Genomic DNA, 25,747 nt, shown 5'->3' on the forward strand with positions numbered 1-25,747 from the left:
CTCAAAACTGAGGCGAAGTGAGACCTCCTTCTCTCTTCACCTACCGACGACCAACTCTCGCGAGAGGTCGCCATAGCTTCTCGAAGTCTCGCGGTTCCCCCAAAAAACAGGTGAGAGCCGCTGGAGAAACTCGAATAAACCGAGAATCACTCGAGTTTTGCGGCTGCGACGCGTCGGACGCTGCGGGGGATCCACTCAGGTGAGTCGCGGCCGCTCCCGCCGCACCTGGGAGCGGCGGCTCCGCGGGTATGCGGGACGCTACGGCCACGCTAGCTACGTTAGCATGCGGGGGTGTTAGCATAACTTTAGCTGCCTCGGCCGCGTCCAACTCAAAGTGCGGGGACGTGTCTTTGTTGTGTTCCAGCTGCTGTTGTCTCCGACGGCCGCGACATGTCCGACAGCGAGGAGAGCGACTACTCCGACAACCAGAGCGGCAGCAGCGATGGGGAGGCCGAGGAGGTGGAGGAGGTATGCTAACCGCTAGCGAGGCGTGCTAAGCGCCCGGTGGCTCCGCGAGGCGGGTTAAACCAAGTCCAGCGCACTTTATTAGTTTGGTCCTGTTTGTCCAGGCGGAGGCGGCGAGCCCCGTGGGCAGCGACAAGGTAGCCGAGGAGGAGGGGGAGGACCTGGAGGATGAGGAGGAGTACGACGAAGAGGAGGAGGAGGACGATGAAGACCGTCCCAGGAAGAAGCCGAGACACGGAGGATTCATCCTGGATGAAGCCGGTATGAACACATCACTTTGTCCGTCCTCTACCCTTTCTCCATCTTTCCTCCTGGTGTCTCTGTCCTCCTCTTTCTGCCCTCCTCCCTCCTGTCTCCATCCTCCCTCCTTCTCTATGTTCTCCCTCCTCCTGTCTCCATCCTCCCTCCTCACCTCAGTCCTTCTCCTCTATAGTCTCCCTCTCCTCCTTCTCTATGTTCTCCCTCCTCTTGTCTCTATCCTCCCTCCTCACTTCAGTCCTTCTCCTCTATAGTCTCCCTCCTCTCTATGTTCTCCCTCCTCCTGTCTCCATCCTCCCTCCTTCTCTATGTTCTCCCTCCTCCTGTCTCCATCCTCCCTCCTCACCTCAGTCCTTCTCCTCTATAGTCTCCTTCCTCCTATATGCTCTCCCTCCTCCTGTCTCCATCCTCCCTCCTCACTTCTGTCCTTCTCCTCTCGATGGTCTCCCTCCTCCTGTCTCCCTCCTCCTGTCTCCCTCCTCCCTCCTCACCTCAGTCCTTCTCCTCTCTATAGTCTCCTCCTCCTCTCTACTGTTCTCCTTCCTCCTGTCTCTATCCTCCCTCCTCCTCTCTATGTTCTCCTTCGTCTTGTCTCTATCCTCCCTCCTCACCTCTGTCCTTCTCCTCTATAGTCTCCCTCCTCCTCTCTATGTTCTCCCTCCTCCTGTCTCTACCTCCTCCCTCTTGTCTCTGTCCTCAGCGTCCTCTGTTCCATGACACTTTTGTTGCCTCTCAGTGATGAATCCATCTTTAATATGTCCGTCTCTCTGTTTCCCTCTTTTTAGATGTGGACGACGAGTATGAGGATGAGGACGATCAGTGGGAGGAAGGAGCTGAAGATATCCTGGAGAAAGGTAAAAGAACTCAAACTGTTTGGAACAAGGTGTGAAAGTCCATCAACTAAATGGTCTTCTTTCTTAGTAACAAGTCAAAAACACAGACCACATGCACATGTCTGTAGTTTAATTCAATTTATAGAAAATAGTTGTTCCTGAAAAGTTTGTTATAAAGAGGAACATCTAAGCATTAAGTCATCTGACCAAATCATGATCACATCATCTAAACACAGCAGGTGAACGTGTCTGTGTTCAGACGCTTCTTCTACTTCGTGTGTTTAACGCTCATTCTGAGTGGGAACATGTCACAATACACATATTTCAGTATGTTTGCTCTTTTTGGAATTCATCTGGACTAATGAGGCGACCTCAGTCCTCTGTGGCTCATTTACAAATCACACGCTGGCTTATTGTTTTGTGGCTGTAACCAAGCAATGGAAGATTTTGTGTGTTTGACTCCAGCTCCACACTTTGTGGTATTTTCCCTGTAACGCTCTGACGCCACAGACTTGTCCCTGGGACAGTTTCCGTGACGTCCAGACATTTTGTTTATCTTCTGTCACTCAGACAATCACTGTGTTGATCTCACTGACACGTCAACAGAAGTCAGGTTTATAGTTTTATTTCACTGATGAAGTTATGAATGAAGTTATTTCTTCAGCTTATAAAAGCAGCTGTAGTGTAAAGTGCTCAGACTGGTGTTGACATCTGATGTGTGAACTCTGTAGCTTCAGTTAGCGACGTGTTGTCTGACTGAACTCTCTCTGTCTTCGTTGGTGTTCCTCTCTGTCATGCATGTCCTCTTCAGTTAACGGTAATTCTGCTCCAGATACTCTCCTGCTCTGATGCCGTCATTTATATCCATGTGTATCTGAAGCCGATGGAATATCAGTTTCATCCATTTGATAAAATCCATGTCACAGAATGTATTAACCCGCACCTCATCCGAGCACAGCTGTTTTTGTGAGTGTGTAGTTTAACGGGAGGAAGCACCGAAGGCAAATCCATTATTGGCTTTTTGATCGAGAGCCGCTCGCTGCAAACAGTCGCTGCAAATGTTAATGTTAATTTTTACTTTTAAACATTAGTCACAGAGATTTTAGTTCTTTTTAATTTGATAAAACTAAAAAGGAAAAAAAGTCAGTTTGATGTTGTTTGCTCTTTGGTTTGGATCAAATCCAGCCACATAAGACAGTGTCAGGTTGGAAGTGAGAAACGCACTGTGGAGTCTGCATCCAGAGGTTTGATGTGAAGGGTTAATATTCCATCCTCTCATTGTTAATCTGGATACGTGGTCACTAACTCCACCTTCAGAGAACCAAGTGTGATCATTTGCCTGAGCCTGCAGCCTGGTAGAAGACTGTCACCTCTTTATTTAACTAACCGACGCTCCAAGCTTCTCATGTGGCTTCACTGGAGGAGTAGAAACAAAACCAGGACCAGTCTGAGCTCTGCAGCGTGTTTCACTAGTGACTGTATATAAAGAGGATCAGTGACTGTATATAAAGAGGATCAGTGAGTGTATATAAAGAGGATCAGTGAGTGTATATAAAGAGGATCAGTGACTGTATATAAAGATGATCAGTGAGTGTATATAAAGAGGATCAGTGACTGTATATAAAGAGGATCAGTGACTGTATATAAAGAGGATCAGTGACTGTATATAAAGACCATCAGTGACTGTATATAAAGAGGATCAGTTACTGTATATAAAGAGGATCAGTGACTGTATATAAAGAGGATCAGTGACTGTATATAAAGAGGATCAGTGACTGTATATAAAGATGATCAGTGACTGTATATAAAGACCATCAGTGACTGTATATAAAGAGGATCAGTGACTGTATATAAAGAGGATCAGTGACTGTATATAAAGAGGGTTAGAGACTGTATATAAAGAGGATCAGTGACTGTATATAAAGACCATCAGTGACTGTATATAAAGAGGATCAGTGACTGTATATAAAGAGGATCAGCGACTGTATATAAAGATGATTAGTGACTGTATATAAAGAGGATCAGTGACTGTATATAAAGAGGATCAGTGACTGTATATAAAGATGATCAGTGACTGTATATAAAGAGGATCAGCGACTGTATATAAAGATGATTAGTGACTGTATATAAAGAGGATCAGTGACTGTATATAAAGAGGATCAGTGACTGTATATAAAGATGATCAGCGACTGTATATAAAGAGGATCAGCGACTGTATATAAAGAGGATCAGTGACTGTATATAAAGAGGATCAGTGACTGTATATAAAGAGGATCAGTGAGTGTATATAAAGAGGATCAGTGAGTGTATATAAAGAGGATCAGTGAGTGTATATAAAGAGGATCAGTGACTGTATATAAAGAGGATCACTGACTGTATAAAAGATTAGTGACTGTATTGACTGTATATGAATGATAAGAGATTGTATAGATGATTACGATAAAAGAGGATCAGCGACTGTATAAAAGATGATTAGTGACTGTATATAAAGAGGATCAGCGACTGTATATAAAGAGGATCAGTGACTGTATATAAAGAGGATCAGTGACTGTATATAAAGAGGATCAGTGACTGTATATACAGATGATCAGTGACTGTATATAAAGAGGATCAGTGACTGTATATAAAGAGGATCAGTGACTGTATATAAAGAGGATCAGTGAGTGTATATAAAGAGGATCAGTGAGTGTATATAAAGAGGATCGCTGTGAGCGTAGCGGCGTCTGTTTTGTTTCTACCTTCCTCCCTGACCCACATTGACTCACCGGCCTCATGCTTCTTTTTGCTCTTTAATCTCCATTAATGTTTGTTTCTGTTTTTGTTTTTTTTCCCATCATGCTTTGTGTCGCTGCTGCCTGACTCTGCTCCTGTGTGTCCTGCCCTGATGACGATGTCTGTCTCCACCTCCTCATCTTCTCCTTCATCTGTCCTGCTGCTGCTCTTAAACCCTCCCTCTTCTCTCTCTCTCCATCCCAACCTTATCTTTAATTCTACTTCCTTTCTCTCACCCTCCCTCCTTTTCTCTGATCTCCGCTTGTCCGTCCTTCTCTTCTTTCTTGTCCTCTTCCGCTTTTCTGTTATTATTCTCTCCTCCGCTCTTTGATGCTTTTCTACTTTTTCATTTCCCCATTTTTCTTCCTCCCTTTATTTTCCCTTTCTCCTGTCTTGCCTGTTTACCCTCCCTCTTCTCTTCTTCCTCCTCCTCTTCTTCCTCTCTTCGATGGGTCCTGAGCAGAGGAGGCTGAAGGTAAAGTCAGATTTTTTTACCCTTTTAAAGTCACAATCCTTAGTCAGTAATTTGAATTCATTTTGCTTATATTAAAATGATACCTACCCTGATCTGTCCCCCTCAGTGTCGACCATCGACCACGTGGTTCTGGATGAGGACCACTCTGGTTCTCGGAGGCTGCAGAACCTCTGGAGGTAACGTCTCCATCATCTCACACTCCAACAGTCAACAAAACTTTTTACCTCCACACAAACTGGGAGTCTGAACCAAGATTCATGTGTTTTCTCCGTAGATTCCATTTAATTAGATCACATTGTACCTATCCTTGACTCTGATTGGTTTGTAGACGGCGTCTGACGTCTCAACTATTATAAACGAAGCAATGAGAATATCACAAAAACTGATTTCAGACATGAACTCTAAAATGGTCTCGGGACATCTTCCAGAGTTTGGTTTCCCGTCTCCTCGGACATCTTAACGTTTTGTGTGTTGATGAAAATCAAATTGAACTTGAGTGAACACATGAAACTAACGTCACATTTAATCGTGTTTGTCCATCGTCTGAGCTGCAGCTCTTTTTATCATGGAGAGTTCATCTCCATTCAGTCGTTATTCTGCCTTCATCCTGGAACATTCTGCTGACAATATGACATGGTGTGTGTTTCTTTAGCGTTTCTTCACCTGGCCGTGTGTGTTCGTGTGTTACAGAGACTCCAGAGAGGAGGCGCTGGGTGAATACTACATGAGGAAGTATGCCAAGTCTTCAGGAGGAGAGCGGTGAGTATCTTTTATTCACACAAGGAATGTAATCGTTAAGACACGACTGAGTTGACGTTTTATTTTTAAACCTTCCTCAACAAAAGCTAATGAACATGATCAGGAAGTTTCATCCAATGAAAAAACATTTAATGAAACATTCAATACATTTTGTTGTTTTTCTTCTTCTGTGGTGCACAGTCACTCTGGAGGGTCGGAGGAGCTGTCTGATGACATCACCCAGCAGCAGCTGCTTCCTGGAGTCAAGTATGTAAACGCTCATCCACCAATCAGCATCCACACTCCGTCAGAGATCACATTATTTCTGTTTAGATCAAGAAGTTGATTTAATGTTGAAACTTGTTTATCTTTATCAGGGATCCAAATCTGTGGACGGTCAAGTGCAAGGTGTGTATCGTTAATACCCTCGCACACAACATTAACACTAAAGAAAAAGTTTTGAATGAACACAACCTTAAATTCACACACACACACGTGTTTTCACTCATACACACATCCTCAAACGTGCGGACATGTCTTCTGTGTCATCAGATCGGAGAGGAGAGGGCGACAGCCATCGCATTGATGAGGAAGTTCATCGCCTACCAGTTCACAGACACAGTGAGACGCTCTCCCACGTTTATTCTGACTCATTTCAACGCTCTGCTTTTATTGGTTGAACCCTGATGTTTATTGTTGGAGAATTCAGTTGTTTCTATGGTCTTTATTTACTTTTGTATAAATAAAATTTAACATCGCTTCGCACCTTTACGCTCTGGGAATGGAGAGCGTGACCGAATTATCGATTGGTCGTTAAAAACCTGCCAATCCCCACAAAGTCTTTCACAGACGTATCGGTGTGTTTATCATTGCTGATAGAAAAACTTTTCATTTACAGAATAAACTATCAAACAAATATATCAAATTCTATATATTTTCTTTTTATTTGTAGTTATTTATGAAAAAGTTTAGTGTTAAACTGTATAAATATCAAACCTCTTATATAAAAATATCAAATTAATATATATAAATGTCAGTATCTGAAATGTTTTTACTCCCTGATATTGGTAAAATTAAATTTCATGTTAGTCTGGCTTTAATGGGAATTGTTGAGGTCTTTGAAATTTGACATTTCCTGCCTTTTTAATCTGAACCCCCCCACCCCCCCACCTCACAGCCCCTGCAGATCAAGTCGGTGGTCGCCCCCGATCACGTTAAAGGCTACATCTACGTGGAGTCGTACAAGCAGACGCACGTCAAGTCCGCCATCGAGGGCATCGGCAACCTGAGGATGGGCTTCTGGAACCAGCAGATGGTTCCCATCAAAGAGATGACAGACGTCCTGAAGGTCGTCAAAGAGGTCACGAACCTGAAGCCCAAGTCCTGGGTGCGACTGAAGAGAGGCCTGTACAAGGACGACATCGCTCAGGTACACGGTGATGTCACAACCAGTGAACAGTGATGACAAACCATGACATCACCACTTCACTCACTCTCACTTTTTAGTGAGATCAAATCACCGATGTGCAGGATCTTTGCTCTTTACTGGACTGGTGTTAAAATAAAACGGATTCTTCTCCAGGTCGACTACGTGGAGCCGAGTCAAAACACCATCTCCCTGAAGATGATCCCTCGAATAGATCTGGATCGTATCAAGGCCAAGATGAGTCTGGTAGTGCAAACCTTAACTTATTAACCGGTTAACTCACTTCTTATCGTCTTGATTCAGTGTTTTATAGTCGACTGTGTTCAATCTGCAGAAAGACTGGTTCGCTAAGAGGAAGAAGTTCAAGAGACCTGCTCAGAGGCTGTTTGACGCTGAAAAGATCAGGTACACACACAAACCGAGAATACTGTGTTGTAATAAAGTCACACAACCCAAGGGATGTGATCTACGTTCCAATAAATGTCTACAATTTCAAAATAAGAGGTGCATAAAATCCAGAGGCTGTACATTGTGTATATGACTGACAGATGATGGTTTGATTGACAGGTCCCTGGGTGGGGAGGTCAGCCATGATGGAGACTTCATGATCTTTGAGGGGAACCGTTACAGCCGCAAAGGATTCCTGTTTAAGAGCTTTGCTATGTCTGCAGTGGTAAGAACTCACTCTGGTTCTCTTCAGTTAGAACCTTGTGTTGTTGTGTTACTTGAGGTTCTGTCAGAAACAAAGGAACCACAGAACAGAACCTGAGCGGAACAGCTGCAACACAAACTTGTGTTTTGGTTTCTGTCGTCAGATCACAGACGGAGTGAAGCCGACTCTGTCAGAGCTGGAGAAGTTTGAGGACCAGCCTGAAGGAATCGACCTGGAGGTGGTCACAGAGTCAGGTGTGTGTTTGTGTGTGTGTTTGTGTGTGTGTGTGCGAATCCAGTTTTAGGTTATCGTTAGTTGAAGTCATGAAAACATTTGGAACCCCCCCCCCCCACATGATGTGGACGCTGCACTTCTTTGCAGAGGTAGTAACATTAGAGTCCAACTCATGCAGATATTTCTGCTAATGTATATCGAAAGAAATTGTCAATGATTCTGAAGATGTTTTCAAACCCTGATGACAAAGACGTGTAACTGAGGTTTAATATTTTAGTGTTTAACTATAAACTTTATTATAAATGACTATAAACAAAAAGAAAACACAAATACAACCGAATATATATATATATACATTTTGAATGAAGAAAATAATTGGAATCAATTTTTCGTCAAATTCACTGCAGTTGAAATGTTTTATTTTTTGTTCCTTCTATAATTAGAGTAAAATTTAATGTGATACATGAATTGATTATTATCATAAATGTTAAAGTTGAAACTTAATGACGATGTGTGTGTGTCTGCGTGCATGTGCAGGTAAAGAGCGTGAACACAACCTGCAGGCCGGTGACAACGTGGAGGTGTGTGAGGGAGAGTTGATCAACCTGCAGGGGAAAATCCTGAGTGTGGACGGCAACAAGATCACCATCATGCCCAAACACGAAGACCTGAAGGTACACACACACACACACACACACACACACACACACACACACACACAGGCTACATCCACACTGCAGTGTTACGAGTGTTTGAGCTACATACAGATCTGTCAGACTTTAAGTGTCAGTTGGTTTAAGGACATTCTTATTTGTATGTGTTAATGTAGGACCCCCTGGAGTTCCCGGCTCACGAGTTGAGAAAATATTTCCGGATGGGCGACCACGTGAAGGTGATCGCTGGGCGATATGAAGGAGACACCGGCCTCATCGTCAGAGTGGAGGAGAACTTTGTCATCCTCTTCTCCGACCTCACCATGCACGAGGTACCTGCTGTCGGTCGTTTATGAGACCGCACCGTGGCTTTGACACAGTGAAATTAGACTGTGTCAGTAAAAGAAGTGAAAATGAAAATTCTTCTTCTGAATCCTGAGAATTAAGAAAAGATCTCAGATTGAAGTGAATGAAAAGTTTTCCACATTGAACACGACAGCATAACGTGATTGACACACTGACCTCCACTGTCTCACCCTTGGTGCGTGCACAGTTGAAGGTATTACCCAGGGACCTGCAGCTCTGCTCGGAGACGGCGTCCGGCGTTGATGCGGGGGGGCAGCATGAGTGGGGGGAGCTGGTCCAACTGGACCCACAGACGGTTGGCGTCATTGTCCGACTGGAGAGAGAAACCTTCCAGGTAATAGTCTGATCCGGGATGGAAACGTCAGCACGGTGAATACAAACAGAGTCTTTGCTCAGTTCAACATGAAGAATTTATAACGGTGCGTTTAGTGAAAAACTTCTGCGTCCCTCAGGTGTTGAACATGCACGGGAAGGTCCTGACAGTGCGCCACCAGGCGGTGAATCGCAGGAAGGACAACCGCTTTGCTGTGGCGCTGGACTCGGAGCAGAACAACATCCACGTCAAGGACATTGTGAAGGTCATCGACGGGCCGCACTCTGTAAGGACGCAGCTCATTTCTCTGTTTGTGCTTTTAACTGTGTATTCATGAGCGTGTCTGGTACGTCCTGCTTGGAAATGATTTTCACTTGTGGAAGAGATCTGTGCATTTATTTTAATTTAATTTAATTTGGTCATTTTATTTTAATTCAAATTGTTTTTGTCTCTACGCTAGCGACACCTAGTGGCCACAGGCATTTGGTTTTCAGGATGTCCGTTTGTAACTCCTTAAGGGTGTGTGTCTGTCTATGACGATGTGTGTTTGTGTGTTACACTGTTTTTTGTGTTTCCGTTGTAGGGCCGCGAGGGCGAGATCCGCCACCTGTTCCGAGGCTTCGCCTTCCTCCACTGTAAGAAGCTGGTGGAGAACGGAGGCATGTTTGTCTGCAAGACCAGACACCTGGTGTTAGCCGGTGGATCCAAGGTCAGCACCTCATTGGCTGCTCGATCAGCTTCTGTGTGTTTCTCATTAGTGACTGAAGACAGTAGATTCAAAGAGACGTCGACAGACAGACTCAGGTTGTCGCCACAGTTCTGCAAGGTTTTTCTTTTTATTCACGTCTTTGGCGTCTGGTAATAACAGTGGTAACCTTCTGGGGGTGCTCACTGGCAGCAGCGGGTCCATGAACATGCTTAACATATTTAACATTATCAATATTTATGTAGCCACTTTCTAAAATGAAGGGTTACATCGTTTGTTGAGTTTGTGGCGTGTTGACTCTTTCAGCCCAGAGACGTGACGAACTTCACGGTGGGAGGATTCGCTCCCATGAGCCCTCGCATCAGCAGCCCCATGCACCACGGTGGAGGAGGTAAGTGTTGAGATCCAACACGTTGACGTGAGGAGGGAAACACGAGTCGTGTGCTCTGAAGTCTGAACCAAGCTTCATGTCTTTGTTTCCTTTTCATCTGATTAGTTTTAGTCACTTTGTAATTTAAACATTTCAAAAACACTTTTTGATGTGTTGCTGTGGTCGTCCAGGTGCTCAGCAGAGAGGAGGTGGAGCAGGAGGAGCAGGAGGAGGAGCAGGAGGTGGAGGTGGAGGAGGTGGTGGTGGTGGAGGAGGAGGAGGAGGAATGGGACGGGGCCGAGGTCGGAGAGACAACGAGCTGATTGGTCAGACAGTTCGTATTTCTCAGGGACCTTACAAAGGTAAGACGACACAAACTCCATGTGACTGACGAAGTTTTATTTACAAGAAAACCTAAATCAGAGTGAAAGTTCGATCTGTGCTGTCACCTCGCTCCGGGTCGACTCCTCGTTCTTCAAAGAGATGATGCTGATGAGTTTTCCCTCCGTTTCCCAGGATACATCGGCGTGGTGAAGGACGCGACCGAGTCGACAGCCAGGGTGGAGCTTCACTCCACCTGTCAGACCATCTCTGTGGACCGGCAGCGCTTAACGACCATGTACGTACACGCGTGCTTCACATGCTCGCTGGTGCAAAAGCTAAAAATCATTCTTTCCCATGATATTAAAGAAAAGGAAAAAAATGTATTGACCCCTGTTCCTACCCTCCACTTAGTTTACTGGAAATCTGTTCTGTCGTTTTTTCGTAATCCTGCTGAACAAACTGCGTGAAAATATAACCTCATTGTCGGAGATTGCTCGTCGATAAGTCTGCGTCGTCATCTCATCAGTTCACTTGTGTCCTGATGTGTCTCTGTTCTGAGCTGATGATGAGTTCTACCGTTATTCCCCTCTGTCTCTCCAGGGGAGCTAAGAGACACAGTGGAATGACGTCCGCACACGGACGCACTCCGATGTACGGCTCCCAGACTCCGATGTACGGCACCGGCTCCAGAACGCCCATGTACGGCTCCCAGACGCCGGTGCAGGATGGTGAGACGCTGCCTGTTTATCTGACGCGTCCAACAATCATATTGTTTTATGGGTTTTTTGTTGTCTGTCAGGATCCATGATTTGTGTTTCTTCCTCTTTTCTCTGTTTATTGTTCGTTTGTTACTTGTCACACGTCAGGATGTTTCTATGATAAACTTTATTTATTGATTCTGCAACAAAAACACTTGAATAATATGTACATAAAAGAAGGAGGTTAAATTGTATCATGATGTTTTTTTGGTTCACATTAAACTGTACTGTAAAGCTCTATATAAATACCGGCCGCTTGTCTTGTAGCTGGAAACCGTACGCCTCACTACGGCTCTCAGACCCCGCTGCATGATGGGAGCAGGACGCCAGGTCAGAGCGGGGCCTGGGACCCCAGCAACCCAAACACACCTTCCAGGTAACAACCTCCACGTTTTAAAGAGACTGTGTGCAGGTTCATTTCTTTTCATTCTTTATTGAATATGTTTACATTTTTCTGTCTCTTCTCTGCAGAAATGACGAAGAGTACGACTTCGGCTACGATGACGATCCCTCCCCCTCTCCTCAGGGATACGGGGGAACCCCTAACCCCCAGACCCCAGGTTACCCAGAAGTCCCCTCTCCTCAGGTCAACCCTCAGTACAACCCTCAGACACCGGGCACACCCGCGATGTGAGTCTTTCTTAAATTTCTAATTTATAAAAAAAAGGAAAAACATCTGTTTCATCAACATTTAAAAACATTTCCATACGGTTTTGTGTGTGTGTGTGTGTGTGTGTGTGTGTGTGTGTGTGTCTGTGTGTGCAGGTACAACACAGAGCAGTATTCTCCCTATGCAGCTCCCTCCCCTCAGGGCTCCTATCAGCCCAGTCCCAGTCCTCAGAGCTACCACCAGGTGGCGCCCTCACCAGTCGGCTACCAGAACACACACTCTCCTGCCAGTTACCATCCGACGCCCTCCCCCATGGCTTATCAGGTAGGAGGTGTTTGTTTCAGATGTGATGACAAGAAATGTTTTATCCATCACATCGTTTGTCCTTTGATTTGTTTGTGTAGTTTTAGTTCAGATCTGTGAAACAGGAAGTGTGTTTAAAGCTCGGCTGATAAACGAGGTGTCATCAAAAAGTTCGGAGCCTGCGTCGATAACAAGCTACGGAAAAAACACGCTGCACAATTCTGTAAACGTAAATGACGAGCGTGTCCTCCGCCGTCCTCCCGACCGTACGCACCTTCTTTGGTCTTGGAGCGTGTGAAGAAACAAGTCCACCTCTGTTCACGTGCAAGTTATTAAGTGACATCTTCCCCCCCCCAGGCTCAAGGACTCTGGGCTTCAGTAGTTCCAGAATCTGTCCAGAGACGCTGACTCAGACATTTGTTCCCACAAGCAGAACCTCCAGAGATTATCCGGAGTCAGAAACCAGTTTAACAGTTGTGCTGTCTCTACAGGCCAGTCCCAGTCCCAGTCCTGTGGGCTACAGTCCCATGACGCCTGGAGCGCCCTCTCCTGGAGGCTACAACCCTCACACCCCGGGCTCCAACATCGAGCAGGGCAGCAGCGACTGGGTGACCACTGACATCCTGGTCCGAGTGAAAGACTCCTTCATGGACCTGATGGGACAGACAGGCGTCATCAGGAGCATCACGGTAACACACACACACACACACACACACACACACACACACACACACACACTCTGCAGTGTTTAGACAGGAGGAGGTGGTGGAGGTTCTGTTATTCTTCTTCTGATTCAATCAGCGATGTGGACACTTGCAGGACTCGCTTGTAAACATAAGGAATCGAACGTGTTTCACTGGAGATTTATAGAATTTTTCTACATTTTCATCAGTTTCAGATGTTTTGATATTGGTGTCTTTCCGATGAACATCATCAGACAACTTCCTTTTCCTTATTTTATATAATAAAAGCTGAACAGACGAGTGAAGTAGGTTTTACTTGACTTCATTAAATCTTTATTAGATAAACACTCAGCGGTCGGAGGCTTTGTTTTCTGTCGTATTTCTGTGAACACGATATCTCAAGAGCGATTTTGGGGAATTTCTTCAAATTCGGTACAAACGTTAACTTAGAATCAAAGATGATCTGATTAGAATTTGGAGGTCAAAGGTCAAAGTAAACTATGAAACGGGTCTGATTGGTGGAGACAAACAACCAGGGAGGTGATTCTAGTTTATACTGAATTTACTAACAACATAAGAAGCACAGACCGGTTGTCTTGTACGTAACTTGTGTGTGCGTGTGTGTGTGTGTGTGTGTGTGCGTGTGCAGGGAGGGATGTGCTCAGTGTTCATGCAGGAGTCGGAGAAGGTTGTCAGCATCAGCAGCGATCACCTGGAGCCCGTCACTCCCACCAAGAACAACAAGGTAACTGTTGATACATGAACATGTTGATAGCGTGTTGATAAGTGTTTGAAGATTCTCCAGGAAATGACATCACTGGAGGAACATTTCTCCTGGAGAGGTCAACTGTAACTGACGTCGTCCCCCCCCCCACGAGGCTGTTGGTGATAAGTGCTGTTCCCTGTTCCTCGTGTGTTCAGGTGAAGGTGATTCTGGGAGAGGACCGCGAGGCCACGGGGATCCTGCTGAGTATCGATGGAGACGACGGCATCGTCCGCATGGAGCTGGACGACCAGCTGAAGATCCTCAACCTGAGGTTCCTGGGACGCCTCGAGCACTGAGAGGCCGAGGGAGCGAGGGAGAGACGCGTGTGCCCCACAGACGCACACAGACACACACAGACACACACACAGTGAGGTGGGAGTGCAGAAAACACACAAGACTGTAATGAATGAAGGGCCAAACACAGAAACAAACCCACACACGTAGATTAGTTCAGAGATAAGCAGCAGATTTCCTTCAACAAACTTCCATAATGTTTTCTGACCCACCAACGAACATCTCTCTCTCTCTCTCTCTCTCTCTCTCTCTCTCTCTCTCTCTCTCTCTCTCTCTCTCTCTCTCTCTCTCTCTCTCCCTTCGGGTTTATTTTTGTAGTTATTCTTCATTTTTTTTAAATTTTTCGTTAGCGTCACTCTTTTCTCATTCGTGGTCTGACTCTGTTTTTAGTGATTTCTAAATGGTCTGTTAGTACTTTTGATTTTCCAGGTGCAGGAGGGTTAAAAAAATAAAATTAATGTCAATAAAATGTGAACCAGTCTGTGTTTTCTATTCGTGTGTGTGTGTGCGTTGAACATCCCCCTCCAAACATGAAAGAGAATCTGTGGGAACCTTCAGTTGTAGTTTGTCCAGCCTGGGCCACTACAAGAAACATGGTGGCCTCCATAGAGGATGTGAATAGAAAGTATTTCAGTATAAAAGCCCATTCTAGGGTAAATAAAACCACAATTTGTATAATTTAGACGACGTGAAAACATCAGTAAGATTATTTTATATTAAGTTTCTGTCGATGGATCCGTTCACCTGAATCTCTCACACTGGCCCTTTAAGAGCGTTTTAAACCAACTTACACTTTTGGACGAGAGACTGATTCAACAGGCGCCTCACTTTTAAAGTTTTATAACATTTTACCACAAATAACTGCAAGTCAACACACACTGGAAACTGGACTACTCAGGTGAGCAGCTCCTACAGCACAAAGATCCCGGGGAGCTGAGAGTCCGGAGACGAGGAACACAAGCAGCAGCGATGGTGAGAACAGAAGAGGATGGAGGTGAGACCTTGGACTTCCTGTGTGTCAATGTGAGGGAAGTGAAGACCAGCTCATGATGATCCCATCGTCGACCTGCTTCACAGAGCAAACACCTGGAGCAGCCACACCGCTCAGCTACACCAGGACTGTGGCAGACGTCACCTGCAGCTGAACATCAGTAGAACGAAGGAGCTGGTGGTGGAGTTCCAACGCAGAAGATCCCCCAGTGGAACGGTTCTCCGGCTCCTCAGGGAGCTCAGTCCTGGAAACATCAGCCTTGTGACTTTGGTAGAATTCATGATAAGAAGCTGTGAGCTTCTCCAGCTCTTCTTGGACTGGATCACGGAGAACATTGGAGAGAGACCACTCCACAGTGTGATCCCCCTGACCCTCTCCACAGAGCTATTGAACTCATTCTTCAGCTCCTCCATCTCTTGCTGTGAAATGGTTTCCTGCTCAGAGTCTCATTTCTTTCATCTGCTGACAGAGGGAGTCCTGCTCGTCCCTCAGGTCTTTCATCTGGAGCTCATCCTGTGACACTCTTGCTTCACGAAGCCTGATTTGCATCTCAAGCTCCTGCTGGAGGTGGTCAGCCTTCAGCCTGGCAGTGAGAACATCAGCTCCACGGCTTTGGCTGATCTCCTGGTAAGAAGCTCTGAGCATCTCCAGCTCTTCTTGGAGAGCGTTATTCTTCTTCTTCTCCTCCTGGAGCTCATTGTTAAACCTCTCCTGTTTGATGATGTAAGCCACCTGCAGCTCCTCGTAGTCTTTCTGAAGGTCTTTTTTCTTCCTCCTCTTGATGGTGTTGTTCACCTGAGAAGTGATCCTTGCGGCGCTGAGGGTTTCTGCGTTGCTGTACTTTTGTAGCCTCTCCAGCTCCTGCTTTGTGCCCTTTCCTCTGTTGATGAACATTTCCTTCAGCCTCTTCTGCCGGACCAGCTCCTGTTGGAGCTCCTGCAGCTCTTGGCTCAGTTGGATCCTCCAGTGGTGCTCTGTACTAAAGTTGGCACTCTCCCTGGCCAGCAGCTCCATGAGGTAGCTTATTTGTTGAGGCACCCTGCCCTCCATCAGGCTCTGCTGAATCGTACCTGTCCACACGTTTGGGGGAATCGAACCCTCCATCACTGGTCTAATCGGATTCGTTTGAAGTAGAAAGTTGCAAATCTTCTGAACAGGGGAAGGTTCCTCTCTTTCACAGTGGTGCGTCCCTCTCTGATATCACTGTGGCGTTTTTCTCCTTTGTTACTATATATATATATTAGAGACCTGATGATAAAAGGATAAAAGGTTCAAGATAAAAGGAGCTCGAGCATTTGATATAGAGCACTGAACGTGTCTTTGATCTTAAACAGTCCATTTCTTCTGGAACATTCAATGTATTCATTGTTTTCTCTTTTTTTGTATGTTTACTTAATATTTTTCATAGTCATATTTCACCAGTTTTTATTAATAGATGAGTTAATAACCAAAAGTCTGGATTAATATTCGCAGATTCAGTAATAACTTACCTCAACCAGTCCCTTAAATGTATTATTGTTCTCATCAAGATCTGTGAATTATTCCTGTGAAATCAGAAAGTGAAAACAAACTGTGAATAGACAATTACTGCTGGTTCTTAAAAGTCTAAAACTCGATAATCTGAATTTAAATTGTTGAATACGTTAAGATATTACGTACAAGGTCTTAAATATGTTTTAAATATAAGTATATATTGGTATTGGATTTTTTTTACTCCCCACTATCAACATTGGCAAGTCCACATAGGTCCACTTTATTCTTACAGCACTTTTCACAAAGTATAGATGTGTTAAAAACTGTTTAAATATCAAGTAATCGTTCCTCAAAAGAAGTGAAAGAAATAATATCCAAGGTAAAATTACTAGAAGGATTGAATAAAATGGGAAATATAAAAACGTCACGGTATAAAAATAGTTTTGAGGCGACTCAACAGATTAAAGATCAGAGCAGAAGAAAAGAAATCTGTTTTTCAAAGTGATAAGAACGAGTCGGTCAGTCTGTTTTTAAAAGAGTTGAAAGGAATCAAACGTCAAATTAAAACCTGTTTTAAAAAGAACACATGTGAGTTCCAGCCGCTGGAGTTTGGCCTCTGCAGCAGATCGTAGTTTGGCAGAGATTCTGAAACACTGATACTGTGTGTGTGTGTGTGTGTGTGTGTGTGTGTGTGTGTGTGTGTGTGTGTGCGTGTGTGTGTGCGCGCTTGTCCTTGTGAGGGTGAACCGAGGCAGCTCGACACACCGCCGCAGACACACACCGCCGCAGGCACACAGACATGAATCACCTCCTGGTAACTGCTGCCTTTTTCTTCCTCTGTTTTGTCTCTTTGAATCGTTTCAGGCTGAAAAGAGAAAGTTGTGATCACAAACGACTGATGTGTGTATTCATGTGTGTATTTATGTGTGTTTTCATGTGTGTCAGATAAAAGTGATCTGAGGGGACTTGACCTTTGTCCTGAGCAGGAAGACGTTCAGACGCTGTGTGTTCACCGTGTGTTTGTGTTATTTGACACAAACACACGGTGAACACACGAAGAAGATATGATCTATATTTACTGACGGCAGGATCGCCTCACATGACCTCCACTCTCACTCTCACACACACACACACACACACACACACACACACACACACACACACACACACACATGTTTCCACTCTCAAGTACAATCTTGATGTAGTTTTACTTGCAGGAGACATGTTGTGTTACGATCACAGTTTATAAAAATAGACTCTGGGTCCAGGAAGTGAAGCCAATGCAGAAGTACCTGAAACCTGTCTTCTGTGTAGTGACCAGCAGGGGGCGACTCCTCTGGTAGTTTCTATAGAAGTCTATAGAAAGTGACTTCTCACTTTATAACGTCAGTAAACATTCAGGAGTTTCTGTCTCAGTCTCTAGTTTCAAGTCTTCTTCAAACAGCTGATGTTCATTTAGTGAATTATGATCATTTAGAGTCAAACAGACCATAAAGCACCAGATGTATGGGGGGGGGTACCACAGTGTGATTGACAGCTGGTACTGTCCAATGGGTGCAGGTGTCGGTGTAGGTGGGCGTGTCCTCGAGCTCTCAGTCAGGCTCCACCCACTGCTCCTCCAAATATGTGTATTTCCGTTTAAAGAAATTAAACAAGATGGCGCTGAACACAGTGTGAACCTGAGGCTTCAGAGCAGCAGCTCCCCTACTGGTGACGGTTGATAGTTGATCGTAAAAGTTAAAAACTGAAGTGTGTTCGTCTCCTGCACAGGAAACACTGAAGCCCTTAGTTTGGTAGGAACCTCCACATCATTGTGATGTCACATTACATTTGGAGGAAGGACATTTCTTCGTTTAAAAACGTCGGATTCTTCTGACGTCCACGTGACTAAAATGGAGAAGATTGTAAACGGTCTCGTTTTAGTTTGAAAACGCTGCGGCTGCGTTTCAGTCCGGACGAACCGAACCTGAGACGACTCGTGCTGTTTGGATCCTGTGGGTCATGACGTCGTCGTCACTGATTCGTCGGGCTCCTGTCACGTGACGAGGACCCTGTCCTCTTTGCTAACAGCTGCTGTTCAGTTACAGTCTGTATCTGACTTTTCTCCATTTCTGCTTGTGACTGTTCACAAACTCCTCCCAACACACAGAGAGGGGACGTCTCCTCCTCCTCCGCCTCCCGATTGGTCGAAGGGTCGGGTTCAAAGTCCTGCAGCTTCCTTAAAGAGACAGAGTCCAGCTGACCGTCCACATGTCCCAGTCAGAGGAGGAAGGGACGGCTGTTTCATTTCAAAACAAAACACAGTTAGGGTGGAAGTACGACTCCAGGTCAACGTCCTGGTATTTTAGAGTTTCAGTTACACGGTCTACTTATCGGCCGGGAACAATCCAGATGTGCTTCATGACGACGGACATGTGTCTTCCAGTCCGTCTCCATGAGGACTCCTTGTCTTTGTTTGCTTTAAGTTTAGATTCTAACGTATTCGACTATGAGTAGAATATCAGTGTAAAAATCTAAATAACTTTTAAATCAGAAAATTCACATTGTGAGTTTATCTGCAAACAGAAACAGCCTCAGAGTGACAGACTCACATTTACAACAAAGACAAATCTACATGAAAGGATGTGAAGTCGTAGATATGTATAAAGTAGAATTACACCTTTGTGGTTTTTTGTCTCCACCAATCAGAGCAGTTTCAGTCAGGGTACATTTATTTATTTATATTTCAATGTGACCCTTGACCTGTAAATCTAATCAGTTCACCTTTGAGTCGTGCACGATGGTGTCGTAGTTTTGGTTTCGTTACAGCTGAAACCACAGCGAGGCTTGGTCTCTTCATCAGAACGTTTGCTGTGTCTGCAGAAAGTTCCCGTCCTGGCCGTCCGAGCCTTCGGCAGCTCGGCCCGGCAGCTGAGGAACCGAGTCCCCGAGGCTCAGAAGATCTTCCAGGTAACACGGCTGTGCTTCACCAGGACCAGTCCGATGAGATCTGCAGCTGTGGACCAGACTCAGACACGTTCATTAAAGACAGTTTAACCAATTTAACCAAACAGGTTCAGCAGAACTATCCCAACTAATCCTAACAGGTCAGATCCCACTGGTCTGATCACGCTGGGTTTCCACCTCCAGTGGAACTGAAACATACAATGACGTCACTACGAGGTCAGAAAGTGAAGTCCTATCATTCAGTAACTTTTACAACCAATAAGATTAGAGCCTCGCTTTATTTTAACCAATCATTCGTCACCATTTGATATAAATTGTGACGTCATGTGAAATTATGACAGTTATTGAAGTTCTTCAGCCTCTTGCAGTGGAACCTGGTTCACTGTCCAGATGTGGCTAAACGTCGCACACATGTGATAACACACGTTTCCATGGTTACAGGCGGACAACGGCCTCCCAGTTCACCTGAAGGGAGGAGCCGTCGATCTTCTGCTCTACCGGGCGACCATGACAATCACCATGGCAGGTAACCTATCACAACCTTTCTCTGAATGAGTGTAAAGTGTAGAGTGTAAAAACACATGAATGCAGACTCACGCTGGAATAATTCACCACAACGGTTTTATCATGGTGTGTGTGTGTGTGTGTGTGTGTGTGTGTGTGGGTGTGTGGGTGTGTGTGTGTGTGTGTGTGTGTGTGTGTGTGTGTGTGTGTGTGTGTGTGTGTGTGTGTGTGTGTGTGTGTGTGTGTTCTCTCTACAGGAACATGCTACTCTCTGTACTGGCTCTTCACGGCCTCGATGCCTCAGAAGAAAGCCTAGAAAGCAACCGGGCTCCGTCTATCACCTGGAGAACGATGCTCGGCTGTCTTATGTTTGTCGTGTATAATTTCCTCCGTCCTTGAGTCGCCATGGCAACGATGACTACGTAGGAAAACAATATTTGTAATCAGCTTTTGCAGAGTTGTAAAAAAGTCCTTTAATAAAAGTGAGAGATTGAACGGGAGCAGTGTTTGTGTTCGTGTCGTCATCGTGAACCCGAGGAGGCAGCTCGGTCTGCTGCTGGGCTCTGAACTTACAACCTGCAGGTGGGAAACACAGTGAAGCTGATCCTGAATCAGTGAGGAGCAGGAACATGCTGCTGTGTCATCAAGTGGACACTAGATGGAGCCACTTCCACACACACACACTCGTGAGTCGTGCTCGTGCACAGCGACGCAGCTTCGTGTTGATGACAGCAGCTGCAACTGGGACATGAACTTCTGATCTGGTGTCTTTACACTGAACTGGTTCAAACCTCCTGAGGTTTCAAGGAAGGTTAATAAACCTCCATTAGATTTATGACATTTTATGTTATAAGTGATTTATGGTTTATTTTATTTATATCTGCAATCCGTGTGGAAAATAAAATGAGATAATAAAAGGAGAATTAGAAATAATAATAAACTGTAAATATATTACATCCTCATGAGAAGATGGGAAACATGTTTTTAATTATAATGTAACTAAACAGATAAAAGAACATATTCAAGTTGAGGATTGAAAAATATAATAAAGAGCTTCAACATAAGTACATTTATGATATTGATCATTTATTAATGTTTCATTTACAAATGGGATCCAAACTAAAGTTATGAAGAGGTGTTCAGAATTATAGATCAGAAAACATTCATATATTGTTTATGCCCAAATATAAAAGCTGTAATTATAAATGTTATAAACCAGTTGTGGCCGAAAATAAATGCAAAGTAAATTCTATTCATGTATTTGGAAATCAACTCTGCTGATGAACAAACAAAAGCAAAAACCTGACACATCGTGTATTTCTGTATATTCACAAAACTTTCCTCCAACATGGCGTCGGACTCTTCTTTGTTAACTCTCCTTTTCTGAGAACTCACCCCCCCCCACACTTCCTCTACCTGTTGTGTTTTTTCCAGACCTTGAAATGAAAGTCCAGGTATGTTTGGTATGTGATAAGGGTTAGGCTTGGTAGGTGACACACGGGCGGCACACGGCACACGGCACACGGCACACGGCACACGGCACACCACACACCACTGAGCCACCGGCACACTGTCAATCATCACATTTTATTAGTCTTATATTCCCTTAAACTTCATGATCAGTGAATGAAGCTCAGTCCCATGTGAGGATCCTCTCCCAGGACACAAGTCCAACAGGTGCTGATGGAACTGAACACATCAACACAACAACACAACAACAGGATTCACTACATGAGAAGAACCAGTTTGTAACTTAATGTTTAAAGTGTTTCTACAGAATGTGTGATGGAGATGAAGGAGCAGAGGAACTGAGGACTTCCTGTCAGTGATGGTAGAAGATGTGAGGAGACATGTTGTGATCAGAGTCCTCGATCAGCTGACACCACCAGGATCTGGATCCACCACCAGGATCTGGATCCACCACCAGGATCTGGATCCACCACCAGGATCTGGATCCATCACCAGGATCTGGATCCAACCATCTGGATCCACCACCAGGATCTGGATCCAGCACAGACTCAGCTCCAACATCCTAAAGAGAAGACGTTGTGTGTGTGTGTGTGTGTGTGTGTGTGTGTGTGTGTGTGTGTGTGTGTGTGTGTGTGTGTGTGTGTGTGTGTGTGTGTGTGTGTGTGTGTGTGTGTGTGTGTGTGTGTGTGTGTGTGTTAACTGACAGGTGTGCCTGAACACACACACACTCACTGATGCTCAGCGTTTGTCCAAACTGTCGCAGCCGATGAACCCAGAGGTGTGTGTGCTGGCACCGAGCCACCCCGCAGTCAGTACAATCCACCCTGTAATTACACAATAAAACAATATAGTGAAACAAAAAGTAGAACTACACCTTGATGGGCAGCGACAACAAAGGGTGACGGTTACAGGACGACTCGCTGTTCAGGGGTTTTTAACTATACAACAGTTGGTTGTGAGCAGGATTACGCAATAAACCGATTTCCACGAAATATGGTGAAAGGTTGTAGCTTTAAAAAAAAGAAGAACCCGTTAAGTATTGGATCCAGGAAAATGGGCGGATCCAGGATTTGTTTTAACTTTCTAAATTAGCCTCAAACGTACAATTATTGTGTGAGACAATGACAGATGAGACAGAGACAGAGACAGACTGAGGCCTCTGCTAATAAAGACGGACGACAATGCATCTCTATCGCCTCCTGGTGTCTGGCTGCAGTTAAGGTCATAAGCCTCCTCCATGTTAGCAGATGGGACATGAACCAAACTAAAGTGGACATTCAATGTTTGTCAAAGATGGTTTCTGTCACTTCAGGTACTTGTTATCACATTGAATATATATACTATAAAATATACTATAAAAACGCACTGAGACGTCATGATTGACAGCTGAGACCGACATGATTGACAGCTGAGACTGACATGATTGACAGCTGAGACTGACTCCCGATGGCGTCACTGGCACAAGATGGCAGCGTCTCGTATCTGAGAAGTTTTGGCATCGTGTTTGGACAGAAGGAGGAAGTGGAGACGTGTCGTCCATCTTTATTCACAGTCTATGATTGTCCTGAACTTAGGTTCATGTACATCAAGATACTGCAAATATAGAAAACAACTAGAGAGGAGATACTGGGACATGATGTCAGGGAGTGAGGAGACGTCAGGTTAAACATCTCCAACAGTTTCTTTGTCTACAACAGAGTCCGCCTCCATTAAAAGGCTGAAAACCTCCTGTTAAAACCTTTTCTTGGGGAAATATGTGAAGAATGTTGTTATATAACTTGGCCATTGTTTCCAAAGACAAATGAGAGGTGACGCTCTGCAGTGCAGCTTCGACCAGAGGAGAGAGGAACATCCCACTGAGTCCCGGGCGGACGTAATGAGACAGAACATTCCTGAAACACAGTGATACTGATTCATCCTCTGTGGACCCATTCACTTATTAACTCACCCACATGGATTTATTAACCTGCACCTGAGCTGACACCTCACCAGACTCCACCAGTTCTCCCTCCAGTAGAACCTCAAACTCCTCCTCAGTAGAACTGTGAAGTGTCTCCGCTCAGCTGCAGATTTCAGAGACCGACTCGACGACTCCTGATCGGAATCACGGCTCCGCTGCAGAAACATCAGCAGCTTTTCATTTCTACATATTTGAAGATTGGTCGGTGGTCCCTCGCTTCGTAGCCCAGACGGCGACGTTAGGGACGAGCATGTTTAGTGCAACACCGTGGTTCTGAACACCAAGCTGGAGTATTTGTTTCATAGCATTTTAACATGCTAACAGTTGCTAACTCTGCACTAAATACAGCTGATTGTGACGACGATGCTCATCAGTTATTAGGCCTGAACCAAAGTCATTACACTTCCTGCTGTGGGACCATGGATCTGAAACACGTGTGATGTGAAGAGTTGTTGAGATGTTTTAATTCAATGCTTTCACATCAAACCTGAGCAGAGTGGCTGCCTTCTCCGTTCTCTCTTTCCAACCCGTCAAAGATTAGATGTGTCCCAGATCCACAGCCGACCCCCAGCAGCCAATGTCGCATGTCAGCAGATGAAACACCAAATAAACCAGAACTGAACAAAGTCTTAGGCCCAGATTGGATTCGGGGAAATCTGGCCCCAATTGGCCGTTTTTCCATCGGGCCCCTTCAGGCTCACTTTCATTTAGCTGCTGTTGTCGTTTCTGCTGACGGGGCCTCCTGAATCCTTCACATGTCCACACCTCTGACTGTAAAGCTATAAAAGACGAAGGAGGATTTTCCAGAAGAAACTGTCCCTGTTCGGTTTGAGCTGCAGAGGAAACTGAGCTGAGTGATTTGTTGTTAACTGTTAACGACACTGACTCATACACCGCTCCACCCGTTCACTTTCAGTTTTGCTGCAGTGACAGATATCCCTCAGTGTCACCTGAACACAAACACACACACACCTGTGGATTGTGTGAGCGGCGAGCACAACGCACTTCTGGCTCAAACACTCATGGTGTGTATTTCACTCCCAAAGCAACAAACTGATTTGTCATGAAATTCCAACGGTGTCAGTTCAGTTTCGGAATTACAACCGTGGCCAGAGTTCAGGCCGCTGCCAAATAAAATAAAGTAATGACTTCCTGCACGTTGTCAGGAGTTGACAAAATTGAAATGAAGCGATTCAGTTGATGACCTTCTTCATCTCACTCAAAATATGAAAACAACATACGTAACACACAGTTGTTGTCCAGGGCTTTTTCTCTCTGGTCTTGTTTTTGCAGAATTACAATATAATATATAATTTGTGTGAATGTAGGGATGTTGATCTAGTGTCTGTATTAGATATAACTTAATAAGTAACTTGTATGTAACTCAGTCATGTGACATTGCTTCCAGATCGTCCCTTTGTCATCGATCAGCTTCTGAGCTGTTTCCTCCGAGTCGTCCTCTCCTGCTGTGTTCCTGCACACGTCCTCTTTGTTGTTGTGTTGTTCTCCACGGTCACGTTACTCAGATGTCATGAAACTAAAGCAGAAAGTCCTCTGTTAACTTACCTGAAGTCTGATCTTCCTCTTCCTCTTCCTCCTCTTATATTGCGGGGGGGGGTTTCCAGTTAAGCTGCTCCCTGCTTTCGTATTCTGTTTGTTGTGTTCAACATCTGATTTACTGGAAGTATTTCAAGAGCCAAACACTTGATAAGATCTTTGTACATGTGCTTAGATTACCAACACAATCTGTCTTTTTGTGTAATGCTTCCAACTGACAGGTGATCATGATCGTTTACTGTTAGTGCTCAGCAGGAGCACTTCCTGTTTGTGTTTCTCCAGATCTGACGTCTGTGTGAGGTCACACCGCCTCACCTTGTGTGTTTGGGATGTGTGTCTTCATGTTCAGTCACCGATCATCTTCATCTATAATCCGACAGAGCTGATGTATGAAGAGAGAATGTATCTTTTAAAGCAGCTCAGACCTCACACAGCGCCCCCTGCAGGTACTGACAGCTTCACCTGCAAACTCTGTCATTTCAAACTCTGTCATTTCAAACTCTGTCATTTCCTTCTGAATGTCTAACAGCTATTCATCATCCATCTCTGGGGGAAATCGCTTAGTGATTTACGAGCGAGTTTCCTTCAGCTTCAATTCCCTGAATTTCCCTCGAGGGCTCGGTCACTAAAGTCAGGTTGTTTCCAGAGGACAGTAAACAAACAGCGTAAACAAGCCACGCTCACCGTCATGATCTCACTTCCTGAGCCGGTTTCTCTGGCAATTCACTCGACTTCCAAACATGGGGCTTTCTTTATTACCTGCAGGAGAGAGAGAGAGAGAGAGAGAGAGAGAGAGAGAGAGAGAGAGAGAGAGGGAGAGAGAGAGAGGGAGAGAGAGAGAGAGAGA

The 25,747-nt window shown here is 44.9% G+C and overlaps 3 protein-coding genes across 4 annotated transcripts; 2 read left to right on the forward strand and 1 right to left on the reverse strand.

Annotated features, from left to right (window-relative positions):
• The first annotated feature begins 44 nt into the window (after positions 1-44).
• On the forward strand, positions 45-14,479 carry supt5h (SPT5 homolog, DSIF elongation factor subunit). 2 transcript variants are annotated; one of them, XM_035155529.2, is made up of 31 exons: positions 45-199; positions 365-468; positions 570-726; positions 1,509-1,577; positions 2,368-2,373; positions 4,792-4,803; positions 4,910-4,979; positions 5,494-5,562; positions 5,743-5,808; positions 5,919-5,949; positions 6,094-6,162; positions 6,719-6,970; positions 7,124-7,213; positions 7,302-7,372; positions 7,535-7,640; positions 7,783-7,873; positions 8,391-8,527; positions 8,683-8,838; positions 9,060-9,206; positions 9,325-9,471; positions 9,769-9,894; positions 10,198-10,282; positions 10,453-10,623; positions 10,778-10,880; positions 11,186-11,313; positions 11,611-11,719; positions 11,815-11,973; positions 12,109-12,277; positions 12,748-12,945; positions 13,589-13,684; positions 13,861-14,479. In XM_035155529.2, exons 2-31 carry the CDS (start codon positions 391-393, stop codon positions 13,999-14,001), a joined length of 3,309 nt encoding a protein of 1,102 aa, XP_035011420.2. In that variant the 5' UTR covers positions 45-199; positions 365-390; the 3' UTR covers positions 14,002-14,479. The 2 variants fall into 2 exon arrangements, with proteins under 2 accessions (XP_035011420.2, XP_035011421.2); XM_035155530.2 differs by lacking the exon at positions 2,368-2,373.
• A 34-nt stretch (positions 14,480-14,513) lies between these two features.
• LOC118106287 lies at positions 14,514-16,731 on the reverse strand. The gene is made up of 2 exons (XM_035154704.2): positions 16,481-16,731; positions 14,514-16,238 (listed from the first exon to the last, which is right to left on the reverse strand). The coding sequence occupies exon 2, from the start codon at positions 16,092-16,094 to the stop codon at positions 15,429-15,431; it is 666 nt and encodes a 221-aa protein (XP_035010595.1). The 5' UTR covers positions 16,095-16,238; positions 16,481-16,731; the 3' UTR covers positions 14,514-15,428.
• A 421-nt stretch (positions 16,732-17,152) lies between these two features.
• LOC118106582 (cytochrome c oxidase subunit 7A1, mitochondrial) lies at positions 17,153-20,413 on the forward strand. The gene is made up of 4 exons (XM_035155252.2): positions 17,153-17,277; positions 19,326-19,412; positions 19,851-19,935; positions 20,171-20,413. The coding sequence occupies exons 1-4, from the start codon at positions 17,263-17,265 to the stop codon at positions 20,227-20,229; spliced, it is 246 nt and encodes an 81-aa protein (XP_035011143.1). The 5' UTR covers positions 17,153-17,262; the 3' UTR covers positions 20,230-20,413.
• The last annotated feature ends 5,334 nt before the right edge of the window (positions 20,414-25,747 follow it).

This window comes from Hippoglossus stenolepis, chromosome 4, assembly GCF_022539355.2.
Source record: "Hippoglossus stenolepis isolate QCI-W04-F060 chromosome 4, HSTE1.2, whole genome shotgun sequence".
Taxonomy (NCBI): Eukaryota; Metazoa; Chordata; class Actinopteri; order Pleuronectiformes; family Pleuronectidae; genus Hippoglossus; species Hippoglossus stenolepis.